The 14,155-nt window shown below is 37.6% G+C and overlaps 1 protein-coding gene across 2 annotated transcripts; it reads right to left on the bottom strand.

Annotated features, from left to right (window-relative positions):
- Nucleotides 1–3,019: 3,019 nt before the first annotated feature.
- LOC122059945 (4-hydroxy-3-methylbut-2-enyl diphosphate reductase, chloroplastic-like) lies at nucleotides 3,020–13,204 on the bottom strand. Of its 2 annotated transcripts, XM_042623042.1 has the most exons (10): nucleotides 12,797–13,201; nucleotides 12,255–12,451; nucleotides 8,928–9,107; nucleotides 8,695–8,826; nucleotides 8,500–8,574; nucleotides 8,313–8,418; nucleotides 8,136–8,230; nucleotides 4,215–4,400; nucleotides 4,030–4,116; nucleotides 3,020–3,440 (listed from the first exon to the last, which is right to left on the bottom strand). In XM_042623042.1, the coding sequence occupies exons 1-10, from the start codon at nucleotides 13,068–13,070 to the stop codon at nucleotides 3,375–3,377; spliced, it is 1,398 nt and encodes a 465-aa protein (XP_042478976.1). In that variant the 5' UTR covers nucleotides 13,071–13,201; the 3' UTR covers nucleotides 3,020–3,374. The 2 variants fall into 2 exon arrangements, with proteins under 2 accessions (XP_042478976.1, XP_042478977.1); XM_042623043.1 differs by lacking the exons at nucleotides 4,030–4,116; nucleotides 4,215–4,400 and having other exon boundaries at nucleotides 12,797–13,204.
- Between the last annotated feature and the right edge of the window lie 951 nt (nucleotides 13,205–14,155).

Below are 14,155 nucleotides of genomic sequence, written 5' to 3'. Positions count from 1 at the left end.
CCAGCTCAGGTTAGTTTGAATCTGGACTCTCTTATGATCAATTTTTTTTTCCTGGACCCTCTTACTTACAGGCTTACATTCCTAGTTGTTCTGTAGCCGCCTTCATGATTGGAATTGACTAAGACCTGTTGTTTTCAAATATGGATCCATTGTTTGAACGACCTCATTTTATAAAGCACCTTTAGCTCAGAGTAATCTTACAAAACATGGTATCAGAGTATCGTAATAATTTTTTTTTTGTTAATAAGAAATTCCTTAAACCTATCCGATTTTACGATTCAAGTCCAAACTTAAACTCTGATTATATGCAATCCCACGTAACGTGATACGATACTAATACGTAAAAACACTTGAGAATAGAAACTTTGATATAAAATTCTAGGGAGAGGGATAGGTATGCCATCGATATCAAGTATGTTAGCAGATAATACCAATAGGAACACATGATGAAGTATCATTTAGGAAGAATATGGGGGTTATTTAAAAAAAAAAAAAATAGACATAATAAATACTAACATACTTGATATCGACGAGATATCCAATCTTTTCCCAAAATTCTAAGAATCAAATTAGATTGATAGAAGCTTTCCTTAGAAGGGGCTTCCTCATCTTGGATTGGCCGATTGTGGATGATGATGATAAAGGACGAATTGGGGCTTCAGAGAAGGTGTGGGTGGGGCCAGCATGGAGTGTCAAAAGATTAGGCAGAATTTGTTGCAAACTACAATTTGTCTATGGGACCCTCTAGCATGTCGCGACTCGAAAACGCGCAAAGGATATCCATCCATCCATGGATGCTTTTACGGATACCACTGGTACTAAAGATAGACAAGATACAGACGTGAGAGGTTGCTTCACTTAAATGGAGAAAAACGACAAAAACGGCGACGGTGAGCTGCAAAGATCAGGTTTGAAAAGCAAAAACGTGACAACCAGGAGAAGCAGAAGCAGCTAAAAGGCAATAATCCTTTATAAAGCGGAACGGACAGCTGGATTTCCACCACGAGTGGGAAAAAGGGCGAACGGCTGGAAGTCCACCACGTCTCTATTTTTTAAATTAAAATCGTCTCACTTTTCCGTTTCATTTTAGCCCCATCCCTCTCACATCGGAACTTACCAAACAGACATACCCCTCTGAAAAATAATCCTCTGTCTTTTTCATCCCTGTTTTTCCTTATTTTGTTACCTACAGAATACGACATGTGAACAATTTTAAGACCAACGCATCGGATATAATAATCATCATCTAATCTTGACCGTTGGATCCTCTGTTGTCCACGTGTCGTGTTTTACAGGTAACAAAACAAGAAAAAATAGGGATGAAAAAAACAGAGGATTTTGATCCCCCTCCCCTCCGTATCCATTTGGGGTTGATGATGATGACTTGTTGGATCATTCCTTTCAAATGAAATAAAAAACGTGGTGAGAGAGAGAAAGAGAGAGAGACGTGGCAGCAAGAATAACTGGTGAAGTCCTTCTTGGATTCAATCTTTTATTGTTGTACGTTTACTTAGACTTATGACCTTGGGATGAACCTCAGGTTTTCAATTCCTGTGACAGGTATATATCTCTATCCGCAGTATAGATATCTCTAGACTTGCAAGACTATTTTTTTTTGCTTACACTATATGTCGCTTTCCTCTTATATGGCTCTCCTTCAATGGAGATAAACTTCGCCTTGAATTTTTAGAAAGATTTTTTCTTTTGAAAAAAAAAAAAAAACACAAAAAGCATGGTGAGGATTTGGGTAAAAACACTAGTATGATTATGAGATGGGTCTTACCATCCCACACGTCTCCATCTGTCCCTTCATTATTTTTGTAGTTACTCATAAAATCTTTTTCTCTCACCTTTCAAAATGATTCCTTTTCTTATTGTCATTATTATAATGGGAAACGTATTTCAGAGCCAACACCGTACTATAAGCCCAAACACAAGATTATTATTATTATTTTTTTTTACAGAGTAAGATTAGTGAAAAATTAAAGAAAATTTACATAATTACTCACTTTTGGATTTCCTTTTACAAAATTATCCACAAAAAGTTTTGATTAATAAAAATACCTAAAATTAGGTTTGGGTTTACAAAACTACCGACCAAAAGTTTCAGTTAACAAAAATACCCAAAATCAGGTTTGGGTTTACAAAACTACCCAAAATATTGATTTTTCATCTTCCACATATGTTCATGTATTTTTTTATTACTAAAACTTTGAGTGGGTAGTTTTGTAAACCCAAACTCACTTTTGGGTGTTTTTGTTAACTTAAACTTTAAGTGGGTAATTTTGTAAAGGAAAACCAAATGTGGTATTTTTGTTAACTGAAGCTTTTAGTGCGTAATTTTTTTGTAAAGAGAAACCCAGATGTGGGTAATCATGAAATTTTCCTAAAAATAAACTATATCTTGGCATAACCTGTAGGCTCAGAGAACCCTTCCCCTATTATAAAATAAAATTTTCTTTTTTCTTGACCTCCTTTTTATGAAACTTATGTGTTTGCCTCTTGATTAAACTAAAATGAGTTGAGAGTTGGACCATTCAATCATGCTTGCTATTTTGTACAAAGAATAAAGAATCCAGCCCATTTTGAAATTGGGCTGATGTTATCCATCTCTCATCTTTAAGATCAGCCACGACCAAAGCCCAGCCTTTTTTGTGGCCTGGCCCATGTAGATTTCATTCAACCCACAGCAAATACGAATCCTACTACTTTTAAAGGATACAGCCATACAGGTCCCACAGAAATATAAGAGGCATGCCCACCCAACTAGTAAAAGAGATTACAAGTCGCTAACATACAAAGGAGAGAGTTTCTTGCCACCAACCAAGATAGAATCTCTTCACACCCACCATAATGTGATCTCATGATTAGACTCCCCTAATTAAAGGATCATTTTCAATAACTAACTCAAACCCATATTTTAAGTGGTCGAAAATACTCCTCTCCAGTCCAATCCAACGTTCATATGTTGAGAGAGGTTTAAGCAAGTGGAAACTGGAAAGTGAATGTAAGCACAATATACTCAATAATACCATTTATACCATATTAAATTGTGGTAAGAGTTCTGCACTTGTTTAGGGCTAAAAAAATGTTTCTACCAGAAAGTGCCAGATTCCTTTCTGGGGTTTATGCCTGCCCAAAACCAGAAAGGTTTCTCAGAATTAACTGGTTTGATCCCTCTTTCACTCTAGCATTTTGATTCTTGACTACATATGGTTTCATCAGAGATTAGTTAATTATTGCTCATTACAAAGCTAGGAGATTCTAGTTATTGCACTATATATACTACAATGCCCCCATAATCGTAGGGAATATACATCGACGGGGTTACTTATCAAATGAACTGTTCTTCGATGACTCCGAGCAGCTAAAGATTACACCAACTGCAACGCCTCTTCACGTTTGATGTCAAAGACTTTGACAAGAACATCTTCAACAACCTGGTTAACGAAAAGATTCAAAAATATAGTTCAAAAGTCACACCCAAACTTAACTAGGACCAAAATAGTAAAGGAATAATATTTGGCAGGAAGTCACTAGCTAGATTCAGTGGTAAGTTTAGCAGGTCTTGACACAGTAGGCTGTATTCACAATATGTCATTAATACACTGAAATAAATGGCTTTTGTGGAATAGTCCCCGACATTCTCAGTATTCCGGGGAGTGAGACTTCCATTGCTGGAACACCAGGAATATCCAAATGCTTCAGGGAATGAATCCCAAATTTTTCTACTAAACTAGCTATTTATCTTCTTAAATACTCAGTAGTACACAACTTAAGTTTTATTAAAAAGGGTATAAAAAAGTGCACATTGTATAACCTGTCGCACTGATCTAGACCTTATCCAGGAGAAAGCAAAAGTCAAAAAGGGGAAAAAAATGCAGACTGCCCATGGAAGGGACAGAAATACTGACTTTTAGAGAGGAATGAGAGAAGGGGAAAGGTGAAAATCTCCAGTTAAGGTCCAGGTAGTCCTAGGCTCAAAAGTCATATACTCCAAATAACAGACACTTTCTTTAAGAGAATTACCTTGTCTGGGGTGGAAGCACCTGATGTGATACCTATTGTGATGGGACCCTCCGGTAGCCAGTTATCTTTCTCAACCAGCTCTCCATGCTGTTACAAATAACAGACAAGTAAACAACTAACTTGAAAATCAAGAACTAGAGTGCTCATAACAGCTGAGCACTTGAATGTTGATCTGCTGAACTTACATTCAACTTGTACAGTATTCTGTTTCCTGGTCCTATTCTCTGCTCACTGTCAACCCAATAAGATGGAATTCCACGTTCCTCTACTATCTCTTGTAGGTGGGAAGTGTTGCTTGAGTTCCATCCACCAACTACTAACATTAGATCAAGTTCTTCATCCACTAGCTTATACATTGCATCTTGCCGCTCCTGGAATTATTTAAATAAATACAAGAATAAGATTTAATCTTTTTGTCTTGGTGGGGTGTGGGGTGTGGGGTGTGGGGTGTGGGGGAGAGGCGGGAGACAGACAGGCAGAGAGAGGAAACTCATTTTAAGTTAGAATGGTGGCCCCTTTTGGCACGACTCTTAGGCACAAAAAACGGACATTTCAATGTGAAGCACCAGTCCTTTGACTATTGGTGCCTAGGTACAAAAACCAACCAAGTTACCGGTACAACAGTTATGTGGTATCAACGTGGAAGTCCAAACTTCCAATCAGGTCAGGGGTCATCCAACCTACATATTCCTCGACTTGGGAAGTTTAGCTGACCAGTCCATAAGTACAAAGTAAAATGAGAGCAATTACTCTGGAGAATGCACAAAAGTTAGAAAGGAGATGTCAACATTTTTCACAAAAATAAGGAAATGGACAAAAGACTGATGGAAGTAACAAGCCATCAATTAAAAACCACAGCCTCATAATGTAGCAAGTCCAAAGTGTCGTAGTGCTTAGTCTCTTGCACTCATCATAGTTTTGTGCTGTCTTTATTATATCCCATTATGTCAAATTGTCATAACAGTATTAAATCAAATTATCTGAAAGCACTTTTTTTCCAGTTAAACTTGAACCCCCACACCCACCCCGAAAATAAAAAATATATATAAAAAACACAACTTTTAAGTTTCCAAAATATAAAAAAACAGGACCGTCTTGTCTTAATTCCCCCAACTTTTCATGGTGTGAAGCATGTGCCTTGTGCCAAATACCCCTTGAGGTGTGAGCACTTAAGATTAAGCTTCACAAGAACATAAGTCAGTTATCTGAATTTTTGGTTTCCAAGATACATCTTGGCTTACCCATTTCTCACATTTGTTTTACGTATAATTCATTTCAGCAATGCTAATGCACCTCAAATCATCAGAATTCTCTCCCCACCCCCTCACCCCCAAAAAAAGCTCTAGTACTAAAGTCAACTGAGTACAGTTGGTGTGATGCAGCAGCAAACCAGGGCCATCGGTTGGGTTGGTTAGACCATAGTTAAAATGGGAATGATAAAAAAACAGTGTTTAGTACAGAAGTATTTTAAACGGTTCAGAACTTGAACGAGATGGTAAGTCAAACTTTTTGAAATCGGTAAGAAAATGAAAACACGGAACGGAGTTTAAACGGTAATATACACAGATAACAGATCAATGTTTTTAATTTTTCAAGCCTACATTATAGTTTCTATATAAACAGGTGCTACATATAAAACACACACACATCGACTTTCTATCTGCAGTTGCTACATATTAAAACACATATCTTCTCACACATACATCTGTCACTCAACTCTCACATCTCCGTCTCTCACGGTCTCACCACTCTATCACTTCCCTTCTCCTTTATTTATGCTTTTTTTTTTTTTGGGTAGTCTCCTTTATTTATGCCGATCAAGAAGCACAGTACACTTGGCTTGGTGAGAGACTAAGAAAGAGAGATGAGTTTGCTGTGGAAAGGGTTTTGGTGTCACCGCTTTACATTTTCAGTTATTTCAACCGACTGTTAGGGTTTAGATCAAAGTTTGGTTAGAGAAAGAGAAAGAGAAAGAGAAAGTGATGGCCTAGCACGCCAGGGATTTGGGCTTGGCTGGTGGGTCTGCATCTCCGTGATGGAAAAGATACGGATGAAGCTTCATGGTCACAAATGCCATCTTTTTCCAATACACACAACGAGAAGTCATTGCCTTAAGCCATTAAATCAACAGTTAATCAGGTCTTTTGAAGGTAGCCTGGTCATGAACTTAAGGAAGTTCCAGAAAATTGTTTCTTCTCTTCGCTTGTTTTTCCATTATGCAGTCGAGTGATTGCAGGAAACTATTTTACAAAACCCTACCTCTATTATGCAGTTAAGTGAAGACACTTTATGACGTATCTATCAACTTAATATGGAAAAAATCATATTAAATGGAGAACTTTAGGATGACCGCCTTATTTGCGTTTTAATTAACATAGGGTCAGGCTGAACCAAGAATGGACCAATAGGCTTAATTTTGAGTGCTCAACAGTTATATGGATCATGGACTTAGTATTTTTGGGTTTTCTATGGTAATGGGACAATTATATAAGCCCAAGTATGAGGGATTTGAGACCTCAACAAAATTAGGTATTTGTTTCTCTATTCTTAGAGTTTTTATACACTTTCTATTTTCAAGAATTAAGTTGTAAAGAGACCTTCCTTAGCCAGCGCATGGAGCTTTCCTAATTCTGTTATTTCTTAGTTCTTGTTAGTTCTGTGAGATTCAGAGCTCCCTTTCTGGGAGATGCAGTGAAGCCCTTGGTGGGATGCCAAGTTAGACTGGTGAAATGCTTAGTCAAATTCTAGGTGGGAAGCCTATTTAATATAATTCCTTGTCTATCTTTTACTTCTTCAATCAATCAAGTATTCACATCAGATTTCTAGTGTCCATATAGTAGCCAACCCTGTCCATCAATCCTGGAGTCTGTTTCAGTTCTACAATTTACATTCTATTGCGGTTTCTGCAAGTTACTAATTTTTTAAAATACGCGCTATTTCTGTCCACTTTTGTTTCCAAATCTGAACCTTGTTTCTATTTTGAGTTTCACTTAATATTTCTTGGTTCCTACTTGCTAATTTTTGTTAGTTATTAACTATGGACTTCTATTTTGGCAACTTGCTATTTTTCAGACTACCCCATGTCTTCAAATCTGACCATTAAAAATTTACTTGTTTTCCTTGACAAATAGACCATTCGATCAGAATTGTCGCATATCTAAGTTGTTTAAATAGAGCTACCTGTTTGTTTCTCACTTCAAGTTCTGTCCCTATACCTGTGATCCTGTCACAAACTGATCTCGCAAGTACTTCACTGATTCGAGATTAGTATTGCATTATGGTGTCTTCAAGAAAAGACTTGACACACTCGTTTCCGCATGACATGCCAAAATTTATTACGGTATTTTAAGCCTCAATCTATCAGAATGAAACCACATGGAAGCATGGAAAGATTGGACATGAAATGATATACAATTTTTAAGTTGTGAAACTCAACTATGGCACAATAAATCATAGTTGTCAAGGCATTACCTAGGCATCCAGGCTCTTTCTTGGGTTCTCCGAGGTGACAACACACCTTGTTGATACTTCACGAGTTTACATTGATTTATGTTTATTGCTTTTTTTTTTTTTTCAATATGCTTATATTATATCCTTGTATATTGATTTTCTCATAAAGGGTGGACCTTGACGCGACGGTAAGGTCACTCCATTGCAACCTAGTGATCACAAGTTTTAGTTGGGAAACAGTTTTTTCACAAAGCAGGGGAAAGGTTGAATACATATGACCCTCACCAGACCCCGTAGTGGTGGGAGCCTTGTGCACTTGGTATGCCCTTTCTATATGTTGATTTTCTCATATTAGGCCATTACAAGCATAATTAGATCATATTGAATTGATATGGAGTCTATGTTGCACATAAGCATAATTATATAAAATTATCATTGCTATATTGCATAAATTCATATCCTGCAGGCCTAGGCAGACGCCTTGTCACCTACGTGCCCCTCCAATGCCTTGGGTCACCTAATTGCCTTGACAACTATGCAATAAAGGCATCACCATGAATAAAATGAAATGGCTGCTGCCAAATCTGACTTCATCAAAATGGAGTCCTTGCCATGATAAATGATATGGCCACGAGTAGAGACTGGGAGAGAAGTACCTGAGTAGCATCACAAATTGTATTGAAGCTTATAAAGTGCTCATTGATATTTTCTACTCCATACTTCCGCATCATAGTCTTCTCAGCCAATTTTCCTAGGAAATTAAACAATTTAGAACCACAATATCGTAAGAAATAATTTACTTTTAAAGAATGCTGCAGATTATGCGCACTGACCAATTTCTTCTGTTTCTCCTTTGAGCATTGTTGTTTGGTTTGCAATGCCTACTTTTACAAGATCAGTGTCTGGATCAAACCCCTTGGAAACTGCAAATTTGAATTTCTGCAAGATACCATTATTAGATTAAACCATAAGTTCCAAGATAGTAGATAACTCAGGCAAAATAATCAACAACTAAGATACCTCCAAAAACTCTTCTTTTGTTGAGCTAGACCCATCAAGTTGACCCCCAAGGATGTAATCGCATACATACATTGCCTGGTGTCATGGATATTATCAGATAGTTAAAACCTTCCATAGTAAAAATAAACATCTAACTATCTAGATAATAAGGCCAGTATAACCAGAAAAATGGGAAAAACAAATATGATTATATACCTCTGCCATGTTCTTCACGATAACATATTTTCCCGCAAAAGATGCAGTTGCAACAGTCTCCTCATGTGAATATTTACCATGAATGATTGAGGTGTACTCACCCTTCTTATGCTTCTCAACAGTATTCCAAACCTTATACATAAAATTTAAACATGAAAAAGGAATGTAAAGCATAAAGATTTTATGAAATTCCGAGAAATTGAAGGTCTCAAGAAAATTTTTTAAAAGAATACCTTAGACACCCATGGGCAAGTTGTGTCAACTATTTGCACATTTTTTTCACTCAAAACCATCATCTCATCCACTGCAGCTCCAAAAGCAGGTAAAATCACAACATCACCTTTATCAACAACATCAAACTGCTTCTTCCCATCCTCAAGTGGAATATCCTGGACTTGCATTTCCTCTAACCGCTACAGTAAGAAAAATGAAAAGCTTTACGAAGAGTCATGAAAAGACGAATAATTCCAAAAATAAATAAATAAATAAAACACTATCACAAAGTGTTGTGAGCATTTTCATGTATTCTTCCTTCCCACCATTTTCATGGTCATCAAATAGGAACACTCTGCAAACAGATCTATCCTATCCATTTAAAAGAAAAATAAATTACTTGAGGTGATGTTGTGAAATGAGCACATATTCTCTAATTCCCTCCCATGTGGTGGATGCTGCAGTACTTTAGCCCATCCATCCTACTAATTATTGAGGTTTAGTTTGATAAATCCAAGAACTGAAGGTGGACAACAACCCAGAGATGAAGTGATGAAGGAGAGTTAACTTGTCAGCCCACCAAGTTTGTTTCTTTTCGTCTTTCTCTACTTTAAACAACTGCTAAAGGTCATATACTATAAGAAGGTTGGATAAAAGAAGGATATAGACATTGATTCCAGAGAAATTTAAACTATTTTCCCCACATAAATAGTCATAGGTTATTTTGGTATATATTGAGCTCTGGTGACTAGATTTAATTATTTGTGGGGATAACTTCTTCAGTTTTTATCTGGACAAGCAGCATACTTGGGTTGATTTGTAACTGGAGTAATTCTCGCTGTTTCTCCCAGTCACAATACAAGGAGTTAGATCAAGACCAGGCAAAGGTTTTGTTCAAAAGGGACGCCTTCCTATAATTTTCATGGGTGAATGCAATTGATTGCAGCTCAAATGCTCAATTGATCTTGTTATGCAGTGTCGAATCACATTGTGAGGGTTGATTCCTAGGTTACGTTCTTCCTCTTTTTTCTCATATGATCTGCATAACCAGCAACTACCTCAAATAATTGACCAGCAAGAGAACCCTCCAAAAATATTCCAAGCAAATCAACCTTAGTTTCTAAAGTTAAGCTGTCCTGTGCTAGGAAGCCCTACAAACCCAAACAGAATGTAAGAATTCCTAAAACGCCAGTTAGACTGAGCAAGAATACTCCAATAACATAGATACCCCAGTTGAAATATTAAATAAGTCTGTACAACCCTAATCCAGTCAAGTGACTTAGGCCTAGAAGCCATTGCATTCGAGACTCTTGAAAATCCTAATTTTCTAGTCCAGTTTTCTTGGAACCCTATAGAAACCCATGACTTGAATATTATCCAAAACTCAACATTTAAAACCTATGAAACCAAGTTTGAGCCCTTACCAGCCATGGCCAATCAGGATATATGGGAATTGCACATTTTCTATTTGCAATGAACAGCTACTGTTAGAAGCTTGGGACGATTCCCTAATCCTACCCCAACATCAGAGTCGGTACCATTACTGGAGTAAGATGGAAGCTTCATGTTTAAGCCTCTTTGGTGCACCCCCTACTTGTGATAGATGCTCTAATCCTAGCACAGGGCCACTACACCCTGGTTTGCCTCCTTGCCCCGAATGTTGAGAGAGAGAGAGAGAGAGAGAGAGAGAGAATCATGTCCATAGTTTGGGTCATTATATCGCATTCCTTCAACCATAGTTTCTCTAGAAGAACATTACACTTTTCTATTGGAACAATATATTCACCAAGAAAATATTTTCCTGCAGTGGAGAAAAAAACAAACTTCCATGGTTCTATGATTCTATCACTCTATCCAGACTTGTTGATTTGCCCACTGCCTCCTTGATCATTGTAAGACCCAATTTTAAAGATTTATCAGAAATCAACTGTCCAACTAACAGTTATCATAGCTAATCAACCTCCCATATTGGCTTTAAGAATTGGTTCATGAAGAAGACATTCTCATATATCAAGATGCAAAGATCCAAAACTATGAGATCTACACAAAATGAACTTTTCTATTCACCATGCTGAATTAATTCTAGAAATAAGACATGAAGTGAAGTGAAGCATGTAGAAGAAGAAACTCCCTCTTTCACCATATGGCCATGCTACATATAGATGAATACTAAATACCCAAACAATTGGGATAAGGTTTTATCAAGTTGTGCAAAGTCTCTCCGAACTCATGAACCACTCTGTTTCAACTTGAAATCTCTCGAGCAAAGCTATCCTACAACATCGCTAGAGCCCAAGACTGACTAAGGGATTCAGCCAGTACACTGGACAAAGCCATACTTTTACATCAGTAGATGGCATGTATCGCTTGTAGTTGTGGGTTTATCGGTATTGGTGTTTCATTGAAACAAAAGCATCTGGCAGGCACCTATAGCCAGAAATTATGATCAGGATGCCACTTCATACTGTAGGAAACTACCAGTAATTCGAAACCTAAGTTGGTTTGGGCTTGACATCCTTTCCTGCTGCCATATTTCCTAGACAATGTCTTGAGGCCACCACACCCTTACAGACTCCCACCGGTTTGGGCTAGACATCCTTTTCTGCTGCCATATTTCCTACAAAATGTCTTGAGGTCACCACACCCTTACAGACTCCCACCCTTATTCTTCACATAGAACCAGATAGGGATAATGACCACTGCACCAATCAAAGGAAAGAAAAAGCATTTAAAAGGTAGTTTGGTAATTACACCTCCAAAAACCAAGAAATGTTTGAAGGCATATTTACAAACACAATTTTTAGCATATCTCTTTATACATGTGGTTGGCGTAATAGTGAGAATTCCTTTGCACGCTCTGCAGACGATCTGGTCTAAAATCACACACCACCTTTACAGAGAGACAAAGCTATTCTGTGATGCTCACCGCTTATGTTTCCTATATTTATAAACACAAACATAAAAAGAAATAAATTCACAAATTGTCATAAGAAACACAATATGAAAGACTTTGTAAAGTTAACCAGTATACGGTAGTCATTGCAGCCCACTCTATAATCCAGCATGGGGTTCTTGTAAATGTAAACCAGTTGGGTAGCACCCTGATTGTGACAATATTGTTATTCTCAAATGGCCCAGTTTGGACCTTTGTCAGCATCAAATTCCCAAAAGTCTTAATATCAGTAGAAATAAATCAATGAAGTAGGGAGATTTAATATACCTGTTCTTTAGTAGTTCAAGGTATACCGTTAAGAAATATGTAAATGGAAGATATCCAACAAAACGTCAACCAGGAATCCAAGTGGTTACCAATCATGAACAGAGTTGGGAAACAAAGTTCAACCAACCTTATTAACAGTTGGGTTGTGAATAATTTCATTAGTAATCCAGATCTTCTCCTCGGGGAATTGCTTCCTAGCTTCATAAGCAATCTGGACAGCCCTTTCGACACCCCAGCAAAACCCATACGATTCAGCGAGTTTGACAGTAACATTACCCCATGTATATTCGTTGCCATTCTCCTTTAGCTTCTTTATCACATCACCTGAAATTTTTCAACAGGAATGGCAACTTAGAAGACATAATTCCAATCAAACATAAAAAGTGACGCAAACAGAGGAAAAAAGAGAACCCCAATAGTCAAAACTTTTGGTTCTCTACGAACAAATCATGGATTCACTTCATCTAGCACATTACTACTTTCTTTATTCCTATTAAACATCAAAGGAATGGGTCATAGAAATCAATAGACCAATCCAGGCACAGTGAATTTCCGAAAATTTCGGAAGACCAAGGAATTTCAAATTTCAACATGAAAGCGCAGTTAGCATGTCCACAACGAATTCACCGAGTTGGAAGAGTAACCAATGGAAGTTAAACATATACTTACTGGTATACTCCCGGTTCATGAGCTCGAGGGTTTCTTCCTTATGACCGAAGCCCTTGCGATTATAGTTCTTACTCCTCGTCAAGTTCTTTCGGAACACCTTCGCATCAAAATCCGACTCCACAGCTCCCGCTGCCGCCGCCGCCTGGACCGAAGAGTCGCCGCTACAACGGACGGAGAACGGTTTCCGACATCTGAAGCCTTGGAAAACGGTTCCGTTCTCCGGGAAGATGTCCGTACGAATTGAGAATCGACTGAATTGCAGAGAGATCGCCATGTATGCTGAGGGAGAAGAAATGGATGGGATTATACGACGTGGGTTGTGGTGATTAGCTCTCCCTCTCTCTACTTCTCTCTATAAATGAGCTTTCCAGAGGGAGTGAGGCCATGGAACAGAGACTATGTCCAAATTGTCTGTTGCCAGTCCCACCATGAATCGAATTTTCTTTATTTTATTTTATTTTATTTTGGGTTTCCTGGAACGTCTCATTCGCCACATAAATTACCAAAAATCACCAGAAACTGCCAACTGGCAAATAGTCGGCATCTATCCATCTCCGACGATAATTTCATCTATTACCTATGAGTGTATAAATGTAATTAAGTAATGTCAATATGGTCATTTCCATGACAAAAAAATCTAGTGGTCACAATTTAATTGGCACAATATTTGTGATTGTTAACACACTAAAAATACTCTCCACGTTTTGAGATGTCCTTTTCCAATAGATTTTAGTGGTCGGTAAATTGGGAAATCTGTCATCATTTTGATGTCGCCTTTCTCCCTTGGATGGGAATCAGTGTCCACGTGTTACAAGATGGTGCCTTGCATAAACGACTTCTTTCTATGTGAAAAAAAGAATAGTGATTATTAGGTCACAGGTGGCGCAGTGGCAACATATCACATGAGGAACATGCGGTTAGATATGCCTCCCATTCTACCAAAAAAAAAATATGCCTCCCATTTGATTAAGTTGGATTGGTGAGGCAGCTAATCGCTTTCGAGTGAAGAGCGGTATCACCGCGAATAAGTAGGGGTGTCAATTGGTCAGGTTTAATTGGTCTCATCAATTTAAGGTTTTACGATATTTTTGTTCGTTTTGATTTTTTTTTTTTTATTTGGTAGAAGTTGTTGCGATAACTAAGTCTCATACATCACAATTGGGTAAATTGAAAATCGTTTATTAAAATTGAATCGAGTTGTTTACACTAAAATTACAAAACTGTTTAGTAAATGGTTCGATTTTAGTTCCAAGTTTAAGATCGATTAGTTAAATGGATCGAGTCGGTTTTAACCATTTAACCAGTTAATTTCAACTTGAATTGACACCGTGAAAATCGAACAATTTAAACCATCAAAAC

The sequence above is a fragment of the Macadamia integrifolia genome, chromosome 13, assembly GCF_013358625.1.
Source record: "Macadamia integrifolia cultivar HAES 741 chromosome 13, SCU_Mint_v3, whole genome shotgun sequence".
Taxonomy (NCBI): Eukaryota; Viridiplantae; Streptophyta; class Magnoliopsida; order Proteales; family Proteaceae; genus Macadamia; species Macadamia integrifolia.
Note: the sequence above shows the minus strand (reverse complement) of the source record. Positions and strands in the feature narration are given on the sequence as shown.